General features: G+C 41.6%; 1 protein-coding gene across 3 annotated transcripts in view; it reads right to left on the reverse strand.

The window, feature by feature from the left end:
• Positions 1-12,870, reverse strand: part of LOC115079411 (mucin-5AC-like) — a 113,056-nt gene that overhangs the window by 19,160 nt on the left and 81,026 nt on the right. For all 3 annotated transcript variants that reach the window (XM_029582981.1, XM_029582980.1, XM_029582979.1), the window contains 6 exons: positions 8,708-8,940; positions 6,309-6,483; positions 5,766-6,016; positions 4,380-4,563; positions 2,476-2,680; positions 2,033-2,211 (listed from right to left, as the gene is read on the reverse strand). In XM_029582981.1, coding sequence (XP_029438841.1) covers positions 2,033-2,211; positions 2,476-2,680; positions 4,380-4,563; positions 5,766-6,016; positions 6,309-6,483; positions 8,708-8,940 — 1,227 coding nt within the window. The remainder of the gene's footprint in view (positions 1-2,032; positions 2,212-2,475; positions 2,681-4,379; positions 4,564-5,765; positions 6,017-6,308; positions 6,484-8,707; positions 8,941-12,870) is intronic.

Consider the following 12,870-nt stretch of genomic DNA (forward strand, 5'->3'; position numbering starts at 1 on the left):
ACGTGCAATAGTTGTATATGGACATATGTCCACTAATCCTTTAGATCACCTAATGTACACATGTATTTACACACAGATCAAAATGATTTTCGAACTGAATGCATATAATAGGGATGTGCACATCTACAAAATAGTTTTTAATATGGGCTAGACTTATCATTTTGCTATAACCCAGAGAGGTGAGAGAGAGAGAGAGACTCTTTATAAGGCTCTAATATAAGTAAACTATTTATACCACTGTAGAAGGGGCAACTAGTAACTCGGGGTGAGGTTTTGTGGTGGACTAGGTTTTGGGGTGCAGTTTTACATGCACAGTCAGAGGTACGAGCAGCACAGTAGACATTAGAGAAGACTGTATGTGATTTGGAGTGATGAAAGGTACACAAAGATGATTGTACAATGTACTCTTGCCCTAGCTTGATAGCAGCTAGGTAGTGAGTGCATTAAGCTAGCTGGAGAATTCGTTGTACAAATGTCATCTTTGTGTACCTTTCATCACTCCAAATCACATCTGACTGTGCATGTAAAACTGCACCCCAAACCTCACCCTGAGTGATGAATGCCCCCTCCTACAGTGGTATAAAAAGTTTACTTATATGTGAATCAGTCTCACTCTCTCTCTCTTTCTTTCTCACTCTCAAAATGGGATTCACAATAAATCCTGTTTCAGCTGTTATGCACAGCTATTGCAGGCATAACACTGGGAAAAATGGTGTGGTTATTTCCAGTGCACGTTGTGTTAACCACCCCTCATTTCCATCGATGCCTCCCACGAATAAAATTTGCATACGCATCTCATTGGGCATTAGGGCCCTATTGCAATTTGATAAATGATCCCCTTGGTTTGTTTGCTTCACTTATTTTTATGTGTTTTCATTTAGTACACCTTAAATCAAGTTAGTGTGGCCTAAATCATGTTAGTGCGCACTAAAAACAAAAATAATGAATGCACATCACTAGTACAAAGATGTCTTGTATTTGTAATCTCCTTGTTCTGTATAAGCTTACTAGTACCCGTGTAATACATTGCACAATTAGATACCTTACTGAAAATGTGCCTATGCATATGGTAATGAGTAAATTATGTTTAAGAATATATTTAATTATGTGAAACCCTTTAAGGTCTTCTAGTAGCCATATTAGTCCTGGTGAAAATTGTATTCTTTGCAGATTGTGAAACCTGGGAAGGGCAAATGACTATTGAAAACTGCCCATCCTTTATGCACGTAAAAGTATGCATGGGGATCAGCAATGTGCAAACGTTTACCTGCATTTGCAGAAGGTGTTCCTAGTGACCTGTTGTGATCATGGAAGGGAAGTAAAGCACCTAGATTTCATTTTCAAATCTACCAGTGTTATATCCAAGGGAAAAAGTACTTGCAGCCAAAGCAAGTACCGATCTTGAGGGATGTTTTTTCCCAGGACCATTTTCTAAGGGGAAGTATGAAGTAAGTTTGAATTTTCCCTTAGAAAATTAGCATAAAGCACATTGGATAAAAGCACCCCTGAATTATGCAGCATTGTGGGCAGATATTAAAATTACCCCAGAAATGGACAAACATTGCTATTTAAAGGCTGTTATATACTTGGCTGTCTAGAATGACTATGCTTCCTTTTCAAATGTGGTCTTGAGCATCCCTGCGCAACAACATCTCTCTATATTATCAGGTGAATTTTCAAAGGATTTGCACATGTAAATGTAACATACTATTGTAGCAATTTCAAAAGCCATTTATCTACATTATGTGCATTTAATGTGGGCAAAATATAATTCAATGGTGAATATTGTAGCAATTTTCAAAAGCCCTCGTACATGGATAAAGTGCAGGGACACATGTAAAACCCAGTTTTAAACATATTAATACTTTTGAAAATCAGGCCCTATTGTGTTTCAACTAATGTCACAATTTACAGAGGTATAACAAACTACATGAATCATAGATGCGTCTATCTTTTATCAACATTATACAATCACTATGAAATGTAATCCTATTACCTCTGCCGATTCAAGTCATTTGCCTTTAATACTTACGACATTTGCCGAGGGTCTTGCTCCTCCAGTTGACACAGATTCCATTTGCAATGCAGTGGGAAGCATACAGTTCTAAACTGGAGCATGGTATGGACTCGTTCCTCATGTGGCACGCATCAAACACACAGCCCTCAAAGTAATATTTTGGAGGTACAACCTTATGGCATGCTGCAAAAATACTTCAGACACAAACAAAAAGGAGATTGAACAGATTCAAACTATGGGCACAAAATCTGACGAGACAAAATTCAACTTACAAGCATATCAAGTATTCAACAGGTAATGGGCATTTGATCTTGGGGTAAAAAGTCATAGGTTAATGGAGAATTCAGGGAACATTCCAACATGTTATTGGGTCATAGAAAAAGATTAGAAATCAAATTACTTAATCCTTCCTTAATAGACAAAGTTGTGGTACACAGAAGTTAAGGGGGATGCCTTACTCGCTCATAATAATGTCACAGATTGCAGGAGCTGGACAAGGTGTTGGTGGTGCTGGTGTGGATGTTGGAGGTGGTACCGGTGGAACATTGCAGTACGGCTTTTCTGGGACTTTAATCTGCCATTTGGGAGCCATCTGGGAGCAGTTGGCAACAACTGTGCCATCTGGCAAGCGGCAATCATCTGTTCTGTTATTCGTGCATGTACCTAGAAGATAAGAAAAGAACAGATCCTAATCAATTCAGTTGTTTGTATTATTATATGATCACATTACACCCGTATTAATCAACTTATACTGGTTACCTATAAACCAATGCATAGGGGCAGATTTTAAAAAGTTGCGCGAGCGCATACTTTTGTTCGCGCAGCAGGCGCAAACAAAAGTACGCCTGATTTTATAAGATACGCGTGTAGCCACGCGTATCTTATAAAATCGGGGGTCGGTGCGCGCAAGGCTGCACAAAATCGGCAGCCTGCGCGCGCCGAGCCGCGCAGCCTGCCTCCGTTCCCTCCGAGGCCGCTCCGATTTCGGAGCGGCCTCGGAGGGAACTTTCCTTCGCCCTCCCTGCACCTTCCCCTCCCTTCCCCTACCTAACCCACCCCCCCGGCCCTATCTAACCCCCCCTTACCTTTGCGCGCGTCTGCCGGCAGCCCTGCTCTGTCCTCCGGTCCTGGGGGCTGGTCCAGAGGCCTAGCCCACGCCCCCGGGCCGGTGCCACGCCCCCGGGCCCGCCCCCAAAATGCCACGGCCCGCCCCCAAAATGCCGCGTCAGTAGGCCCCACCCCCGACACGCCCCCAACACGCCCCCGACACGCCCCCTTACAAAAGCCCCGGGACTTACGCGCGCTGGTGGCCTATGCAAAATAGGCGCGCCGGCACGCGCGGGCCTTTGAAAATCCGCCCCATAGAGTATAAAACTCTGCATCATTCACAAAATTTTATATGGAGAAGCAAGATAATGGCTTAATGTCACAATTAGATTACATACACCACAAAGAAATCTGCGATCGAGAAACAAGGGCCTGCTTGCCATTCCCACGGTGCAGCTAAGTAACAATATTTAGCCTTAGTTGGATCAGTTATGTGGGTATGTTATATCTGCCAATGAACAGGTTTAACTTAGCCAAATATAACTTATCTGGCTAAGTAGCAGCTTGTACTGAGATATTCAGTGGCATAGCCATGCCGCTGAATATCTCTTGTAACTTAGCCAAATAAGTCATAATACAGCTAAGTTACTTAAACGGCCAGCTTTCAATTTTGGGCCCATCAGATCCAAATTTAGCTGGGTAAAACTTATCCAGCTAAGCAGTAGCAAATACGGGGTTATTCACAGCACAGCCATGCTGCTGAAAATCTCATATTAGTTAGCCAGGTAAGTCTTATCCCCTTCGTGCAATCCGTAGTGCTAGTTTTAGTTAATCTTTGCAACGGATGTCTCTCATTGTTAAAAGTCATATTAATATGTTTGTAATCTTCTCATGTTTGTAAACCGTTATGATGGCTTTATAATGGAGTTGAATGATGGTACATAAAACCTGATAAATAAATAAATAAATAACTTACTTAGGGGGGTCTTTTTTCAAAGCGATTGCACGCGAAAAGGGACAGTGGGTGGACGGCGAAAAGGTAAGGAACCTTTTCGCTGCCTATTTTACGCCAAATAGCACCACCTTTTATGATGGCGCTTTCGCAGGCCTGTCTCCCCACACCGCACAATTCACGCCGCCGCGATAGGTTAGAAAATCTAGGCCTTAGCTGGCTATGTCTGAAAATTGACCTCAGAGAGCCTAATGAGTAAAGGCAAATGTTCCAAATGCTAATCATTAGTATTTGTAGGGCAAGACAGTAACACCAGGTACAAGCACATGAGAAATATAAAAAGTGACCAAAGCTATTACTTACCACATTGGCCTTCAGTGTTATATCCAAATCTACTGAATGGGAGTTTCACCACAAAGATCATGCCAGTAAAGGAGATATAGGCCTGGATCTCAGCTATTTCAACAATCATTTTGATACCAGTAGCGGATATGGTGATGCCATTTTTGGTGAAGCCTGGGGTGACCCATTCTTTGTTGTACTTAATCTGAACACAGGAATAAAGAAAGTCACTCAGTGCTTTCCTCATAGACTACAGGTGTTATTTTAAACAGTTTTGAGTTAGAAGCAATCCCATTACTTTCTTCAGTATCTGCATATGAATTGTCATACCGGGCCAGACCAAAGACCCATCTAGCCCAGCTTCCTGACAATGGCAAACACCAGGTGCTTAGAGATGCGGAACATCTGCCTACCAAGAAGTAATTTCTAATGTTAAAAAGCTAACTTTTTTAATTCATTGCTTTGTATAATGTTGCAAGCCCTTTGCTATCATATCACCTAAAAACACAGCAGATTATAATGTTATTGCCTGGCATTCTTTTTTGTATGTATGTGTATTGGATGGGGAGACATATATATTTCATTTTTTATGGGGTAATTTTCAAAGCTGTTTGTCCATGTAAATATCGATTTATCCTGATGAACTAACCTCTCTAAAAATAGCCCTCTTCTGCCCAGCTAAAAATACACAAGGGCTTTCATGCCACATGCATTTTTAGCCAAACTGAAGGAAGGTGCTCTGAGGAGTGCGTTTTGGGGGAAGTGGGAAACAGTGCATGAAGATTGTATTTTCAAATCTATATGCATTATTTTGCATGGATATGTTGCCTACACAGAAAATAGGTACAAGACCACAGGTACTTTTGACCATAGGTCTTGCAGGCACTTTTTATAGGGAAACAAACAGCATGCAGCTGTGGGCTTTTTGAAAATTGCTGTCTTAATTCCTTAGATAAATGTGTATGCTTGGTAGCAGTTTAATTCCCACCACTGTGGGTTATCATGAGGCACCTCTGGTGTAGCGATATTGGACAGTCAATGTTTACCTGTGATTTACACTATAGATGTTAAACTGGGAATTCAAGCTCTGTTGGAATATGGCAATTGGTTTGCTTCCTATAGATGTGTTTTGCCTATTTTTGCAGATGCAGTAGGGTGAGTAATTTAAAAATTAGGACAAGGGAAAAAATGTCAATTTTTCACAGTGACTGGTATCTCTTACTTCACCTCATGTAGTGATCTGGATATAAAATAGTGTATTTTCCAATTAGGACAAATATACCATCTCAATAATACAAATGGACCTGTGGCCAGAAGTGTGGATCTCCATCCCAAAAGTGAATAGTTTTCTGAATTTTTAAGACTATCAAATCAGGGCTTGTGAAAGGTGTAAAAACAATGACATACCCTGTTAGTCATCCGTCCATTAAACATTACACGAGTCAATATTATTTGAGTGGATTTATAGTAAATGATGAGAGACTGAGGGCAGGAAAGACCATCCTCTGCATCACAGAAGTAATTGTCAATATATACACGGAAGTTGTCAAATCGAGGATTGATCTGTTTCACCAAGACGTAGGTACAGTTGTCAAGGAATGTATAATAGGTTCCATCAAAGGTAATGTAGTGAGGATCTCCCCAACCACTGCAGACACCTAACAGGGAGAAAAAGTGAAAAGTTCAAAAGCAATGTTATACATTAGGCTATTAAAAGCAGAAATGTCAAGAGCAATTCTAAAAATGGTATGAGGCTGGAGACAAAATCTACTAACTGGCCAAAAGAAGAAAACCAGAATCAAATATAATATGATTCTTAGGTTCTGATCAAGTTACAGAAAAAAAAAAGGATAAAAATATGATCTGGGAACCTAGAAAGAATGACTTTTGCATGCATTGATAGTAATCTAGGCATTTTCTTTGCTACATTCACTGTGTTTGTGCACTTACATTCACATTCATAGTGGAAACAGCAACCATCCTCGCTGTAGACTTTAATTGGTGGGAACCCACTTTCACAGGTAATTGACTTCACAACTGGGCATTTCACAGGCTCAATAGTAACTACATTGTTTCCCTTGCAAGTCGCTATGGTGCAATTGTCTATTAGCCAAGTCTCGTTTAACTGTAATGGAAAAGGAAATAATGACTCAATATTTTCAAGTCTTCTGAAATCAATACTATTGCTAGGGGATTTCAATTTGCTGGATGTTGATTGGGACATCCCAGCTTCAGTGTCTTCTAGAAGCATGGAGATCCTGGATTCTCTACAAGAAGAATTGTTCTGTCATCTGGTAAAGGAAACCACATAGGAGTGGGCAGTACTGGACCTGGTGCTTAGAAACAAGGACAGTATTTCTGATGTAGCAGGAAACATTTATGGAAGTCTGTTAGACCTTTAGAAGATTGAGGGGTTAAAGGGGATTTTAGGGAAGATAAGGCCATCATGGAAAGACTAAATTCATTTTTGCTTCTGTGTTTACTAATGAGGATGTTGGAGAGATACTGGTTCTGGAGATGATTTTCAAGAGTGATGATTCGGATGAACTGAATCAAATCATGGTGAACCTTGAAGATTAGTAGGCCATAATGATAAACAAAAGAGTAGCAAATCACCTGGACTGGATGGTAAACACCCCAGGGTTCTGAAAGAACTCAAACATGAAATTTTAGATCTATTAGTAAAAATTTGAACATATCATTAAAATCATCTAATGTACCTGAAGACTGAAGGGTGGCCAATATAACCCCGATATTTAAAAAGGGCACCAAGGTGATCCGGGAAACTATAGACTGGTAGCCTGACTTCAGTACCAGGAACCTGGAATGCACATAGATGAAGGATCCCTATATCTAAGGCCACTGGTCTATCTTTCATCTATTTGCCTTCTGGCTTCGATAGACTGGCTTCCGGTGATCACCAGATGATGTGGTTCAGTGTTAGAGTGCAGGAGATGAAGATTCATTCAAAGATGAGGGTCCTCGACTTCAGGAAAACTATCTTTGTTAAAAATGAGGTAGTACCTCAAGGAACTGCTATCTGGCTGAGAAAATCAAGGGGAAGTAGAAGAACAGTGGGCAAAACTAAAAGGAGATATTATAAGGGCAACTATCTTTTTGTTAAGAAAGCAAATAAAGGAAAAAGTGGCTGCTATGGTTTTTTAAAGAAGTAGCTGATAAGGTAAGGGAAAAAAGGTTAGTGTTCATAAATGTCAAGAGATCACAGAAAGAGGAAGATAGGCAACAATATCTGGAAAAGCTAATAGAAGCTGGGAAGGCAGTCAGGAATGCAAAATTAAAATGGAAGAACCAGAACTGCGCAGAGTATTCATGGTGCGGTCTAGAACAAGGGGTCATGGGATGAGGGTGAATGTGGGTAGACTAAGGAGTAATCTTAAGAAATATTTCTTTATAGAGTGTTGTAGCTGCATGGTATGGCTTCACAGTGCAGGTGGTGGAGAAAAAAAATGGTATCTGAATTCATGAAAGCATGAAATAAATACAAGCGATCTCTGAGGGACTTACGGGAGTTGTAAAGCTAAATTAGTTGAGTGGATGAGGAGACTAGATAGGCCATATCACCTTTTTCTACTATCATGTTTCTATACACAGAAAATAAAAGGCCATATCACCTTTTTCTACTATCATGTTTCTATACACAGAAAATAAAATGAATTTGGTAAGTAACTGATCGTCATTCATTAAAGCAAAAGGGATAGTGTAAATATGTCATTTAGGATCCTATCCACTAAAAATTTCCATGCACTCTAAATCCATTTAGTGTTAAAAATAAATAGCTTACTATGCAATAATGGCTTAGCAAGCAGGCTAAGAGTCTGAAAAGACATTAGCATGTATATACTAAAATTAGCATAACAAATGAAGGAAGGATATATAGATGAAGCTTTAGTGTGTACATGCAAAATAGTATGGTATACTCTTCTCCATGTACTAATTAGATGTACATATTAACAACCAAAATTTAACACCTGCCTCGAACCAAGTGTCAAGCTTTTAGTGTGAATATACCACAAAAAAAACCAAAACAGTAGAAATTTAATTAATTGATAGTACCTAGAACAATATTCCACTGTTTTTATATCATATATTTCTTGGCTTCTCTATTTTTATACAGATATTAGGACTTATCTAGTTAACCGGATAAGTTAGATCTGCTCAACAGCAGGTGTAAAGTTAGCCGGATAAGACTTATCCGGCTAACTAGTGACATGTTATTTAGAGAACAGACACCAGCACAAGCAGTGGTACAAAGCAAGCTGATAATGAGCATCTGCTTATTACTGTGTATAAAATAAAGCACAAAAGAATAGGGTATTACATTGTCTTACCTGTTTTGGTGGGCATCCTGGTATAGAGCTTGTTGTCTTGACGGTTGAGCTGGTTGTTGGACTTCTTGGTTGGGTTGTTGGAATAGTTGGAGTTGTTGTTGGGCTGATTGTTGGAGATGTTGGGGAAGTTGTTGACGCACATGGCCCCGGCAATCTCTCGACTTCACATGTTTTACTACACTTTGCATAGAAAATGCAACCAGAAGCATCTGTTGTATTATATATGGTGTCCCCTATGACAAATGAAAATCAGTGTTAGAATTAAAAGGTGGCAAAATGTGCATAAAACTGAAATGAAAGAACATAAAAGACATGTCTCTGATAAATATTCATAATATGTAATATGTGCAGTGTTGCCTTTTTATAGATAAGGTTGTTAGGGTTGTTTGGTATGGGAGGTTTACTATATTGCAATGGTAATTCTGTTTGTTCATGGCTTTCTGAGGGCCAAGCCCACACCCAGCATGCAATACAAAAAGTCTAATTCCATAGGAGCTCCAAGTGTCTTTTTTGCAGAGTTTTCTAGCTGGCACCACAGAAGTGGACACACGATTTTATAACATGCCAAGCCCGCGCCGGCTCCCCCCGTTCCCTACCACTCCACCCCACCTTCCCTTCCCTTCCCTCCCTCGCTCTTTCCCCCCTACCTTTTTCTTTTTTGGCTTTTGTTCTAAAACTTACTTCAGCCCTGCCGGCGTGCGATCCCCGGCACAGCGGCAAATGGCCACTGTGCCGTGAGCCTCTGATCCTGCCCCGCCTCTGGACCGCCCCGCCCTGCCCATGCCCCACCCCCGGACCACCCATTTAGTAAAGTCCCGGTACTTAGACGTGTCCTGGGCCTTTACGCGCATCGCTGGGCCTTTTGAAAATAGGCCCAGCTCGCATAAGCCGATTTACGCTCGTAGAGCTTTGAAAATCTGGCCCATAATTGCATGTTGTAAGTGATATTTTTGCCTCAGGAGACTGTACTTTTGAATGTTCTTTGTCATGTCAAATTTGTTATAAATGTATAATTTAATTGTTTGTGTCTGTAACGGGTGTGTGTGTGTGTGTGTGTGTATGTGGAAGGGGGATGAAATGTGTGTAAGGCTGTAAGGTTTGCCTAGGTTACCTAATACCCTTCCCTATCCATGGCTTCTGGGGGAGAAGGGGGGTGTCAGTTTTTAAAAATACAGATTGCAGGGGTGAGCTGGACTTTATTTGATGGGCCCGGGACAGACACTGAATGAATTGGGGTGGGGAGCCAGCACATAATTGCTCGCACAGGGCAGTAAAAAACTACCACAGGCTCTAGTTAGAATTTAAAGTTAATATTGTAGAATCTCACATTGCATAAATGTTGCTGTCACTTTTTGAGGTATATATTTAAACATTTATTAAATATTATCTTATTTTAAGTTTTATTATTAAATGGGACATTTGGAGTTTATTTTTATTTTATGTAATATACAGCTTGGAGCAAGGGGAGAAGAGAGGATTAAGGGAAAACATGTTATTACTGTACTGTATTGTATAGCGCATATGTGCTAGCTTGCATTCTAGCTCTTCTTATTGCAAGACATTTCAAACAATAATAATATTTTTTTAATAATATTTTTATTATCTTATTTTTGTTGGGGACACTACTGAAGTATGATCAAACAAGGCAATGAGAGTCTGAATTAAGAGGTATTCTCCTTGCACAGGTTCTATTATGAGGTATCTGTCTTTGACCTACGGATTAAATAAGCTCACGGAAAACCATCCCATGAAATCTGCTATCATGTGTGCTCTCTCTTTTAAACAATGTGTGCACATATGGAGGACAGTTTTTAAAATAATTTTTCTAGGTACCTAAATAATTAAAAGTGAATTTTAAAAGCCTGGCATGTGCCAAAATCGAGAGATGGGCGGGCATGTAATTTATGTGTGGGTCCACCCGATTTTATAAGCTTCCCACCTGCGTGAGCATCTTTAACCAGGGAAAAAAGGGATGGAATGTGGGCGGGGCAAGGGCATTCCAGGGCAGAGCCACGAGACGTGTGTGGAAGTGTCTATGTGCCTGGGTGCACAGCCAGGTATACTAGAGTATAACGTTACATCTGCTATGGAAGAGCTGCAAGTCTCAATAAAACTATTTCCAGGCATCTCTGAGGTGTTTGAGGGGTCTGGTTTAACTGGGGGGGGGGGGGGGCCATGCAGACTAAAGAACCAAGTTGGTTTGGAGAACCTAGCTGCAGAGTGGGCAAACTGGTGGACTAAGTGGTGAAACTGGTCATGGCATGCACGTGCCTGTTATAAAATGCCCTCACTTGTGCAGCTCAAAGCCAAGATTACGTGGCTGTGCGCTCATCCTCGTAAAATTAGGAGCACACATACGTGCACCAGGGCTGTTTTCTAATTTGTGCGCGTGCGTGCACGCAGGATATAAAACTGCAGCATTATAGGGCCGTGCACCCACATGCACATGTATTGTGTGTGCCGGTTTTATAGTTACCATCCCTGTTCGGTAAATTATCCAGACTGACACTTGCCCTCTCCCTAGCATTCAAAAGTATGTCTGCTGCTTCACCATGTGGTAAAAAGGGGTGGGATTATCTGTGGGGAAGGGAATGTATGCTTAGGGATTTCATTTTGAAACCCCTGTGCATGCTAAAGCACACTGAAAGCAAGTACCTGCTGTCTCCATCAGCCCCATATTTTCAAAGGCAAACTTCCATGGCAGCTTTAAATTTGCTTCCCACCTTGGACTGATGCCGGCATGCGCATAAAGAGGGCTACTTTCAAACTGGGCACGGCAGCATAGAGTCTGCAGTATTGTTTACCCATAGACTTTACAGCAAGTTTTATAAGGGAAACTTTCTCTTTGAAAACTAAGTTGGAAAAAGTACGCACACAGATTTCCACCTGTTGTTTTTCTGGGTACTTTTTCCACATAACTGCAAAAGGACACATGGAAGCACTAACTCCACCCCCTGCAAAGCCTCCTTTATCTGGAGGTAAAAGCATGCATTTAGCGGGACTGCACAAGTACTTTTATCCACAGTTAGGGTAGGCAATTTCTTAAAACCCTTTTCCATGGGTCAATCACTCTTTAACCCATGGAAATCCTTTTGGAAAAGCGCCCTCCATGGGTTTCAGACCTTAGCATTTGGTGCTACTGTTCCCAAGTTTCAAACCTGTGCTCATCACTTTGTGTTCATTTTTGAAAATAGAATTATGGAGCCCAGTTTTATAAAACCGCATTTGAGGGTAGATTTTTAGGACGCGCGCACACATGGATGCCCAATTTTATAACATGCATGCGCAGGTGTGCGCATGTTATAAAATCAGGGGTTGGCGTGCGCAGGAGGATGCACACTTGTGCATCCTGCGCGCACCGACACGCGCAGCCTTGCACAATTCCCTCCCAGTCTGCTCCAATTTCAGAGCGGACTGGGGGGGGGGGAACTTCCCACCCCTACACTAATCTCCCTTCCCTTCCCCTAACCTACCCCCTCCCCTAGCCCTAACCTAGACACCCCCCCAAAAATTTTTGTTTTATCTGTTGTGCCTGCCTCGGGACAAGCGCAAGTTGCGCACGCCGGCACCCTGTCTCACCCCCGGACCGCCCCCTGTCTAGACCTGCCTCGCCCCCCAGACCATCCCGTCCCGCCCACTCCCCGCCCCTTTCTTGAAGCCCCGGGACTTACACGCGTCCGGGGCTTTATGCGCGTGGCTGGGCCTTTTAAAATAGGCCCGCTGCGCGTAGGTGTTTGAAAATCCGGCCCTTAGGGCTGAAGTCCGTGTGTACAAAATGCATATGGACTTCAGCAGGAATTTTCAAAGTGGACTTGTACAGTTAAGCCCGTTTTGAAAATCAGCAGGACCGCGCATACCTTTGCACAGCATAGGTGTGCAGATTTACTCCTGCTAGGGAAAAGGTGTAAATGTGTCTATTTTCAAATGTGAAAGTATGTGCTAAAATGATTCTCTCTGCTCAACTCCACTCCAGGAACGCCTCTTTGCAGTGCATGCAAAAGTACACGCAAAATCACCTCTGTGCTTACTTCTAGGCATACGACCACTGGAGTGGTTTTCAGAAAACCCATTTATGCGAGTAAAACCATATTCCATACAGTTAAATGCTTTTGAAAATTACCCCCTAAAAGAACAGGGCATTGTTATTTCTTCTGTTTGAATAA

Source organism: Rhinatrema bivittatum, chromosome 17 (genome assembly GCF_901001135.1).
Source record: "Rhinatrema bivittatum chromosome 17, aRhiBiv1.1, whole genome shotgun sequence".
NCBI classification, from domain to species: domain Eukaryota; kingdom Metazoa; phylum Chordata; class Amphibia; order Gymnophiona; family Rhinatrematidae; genus Rhinatrema; species Rhinatrema bivittatum.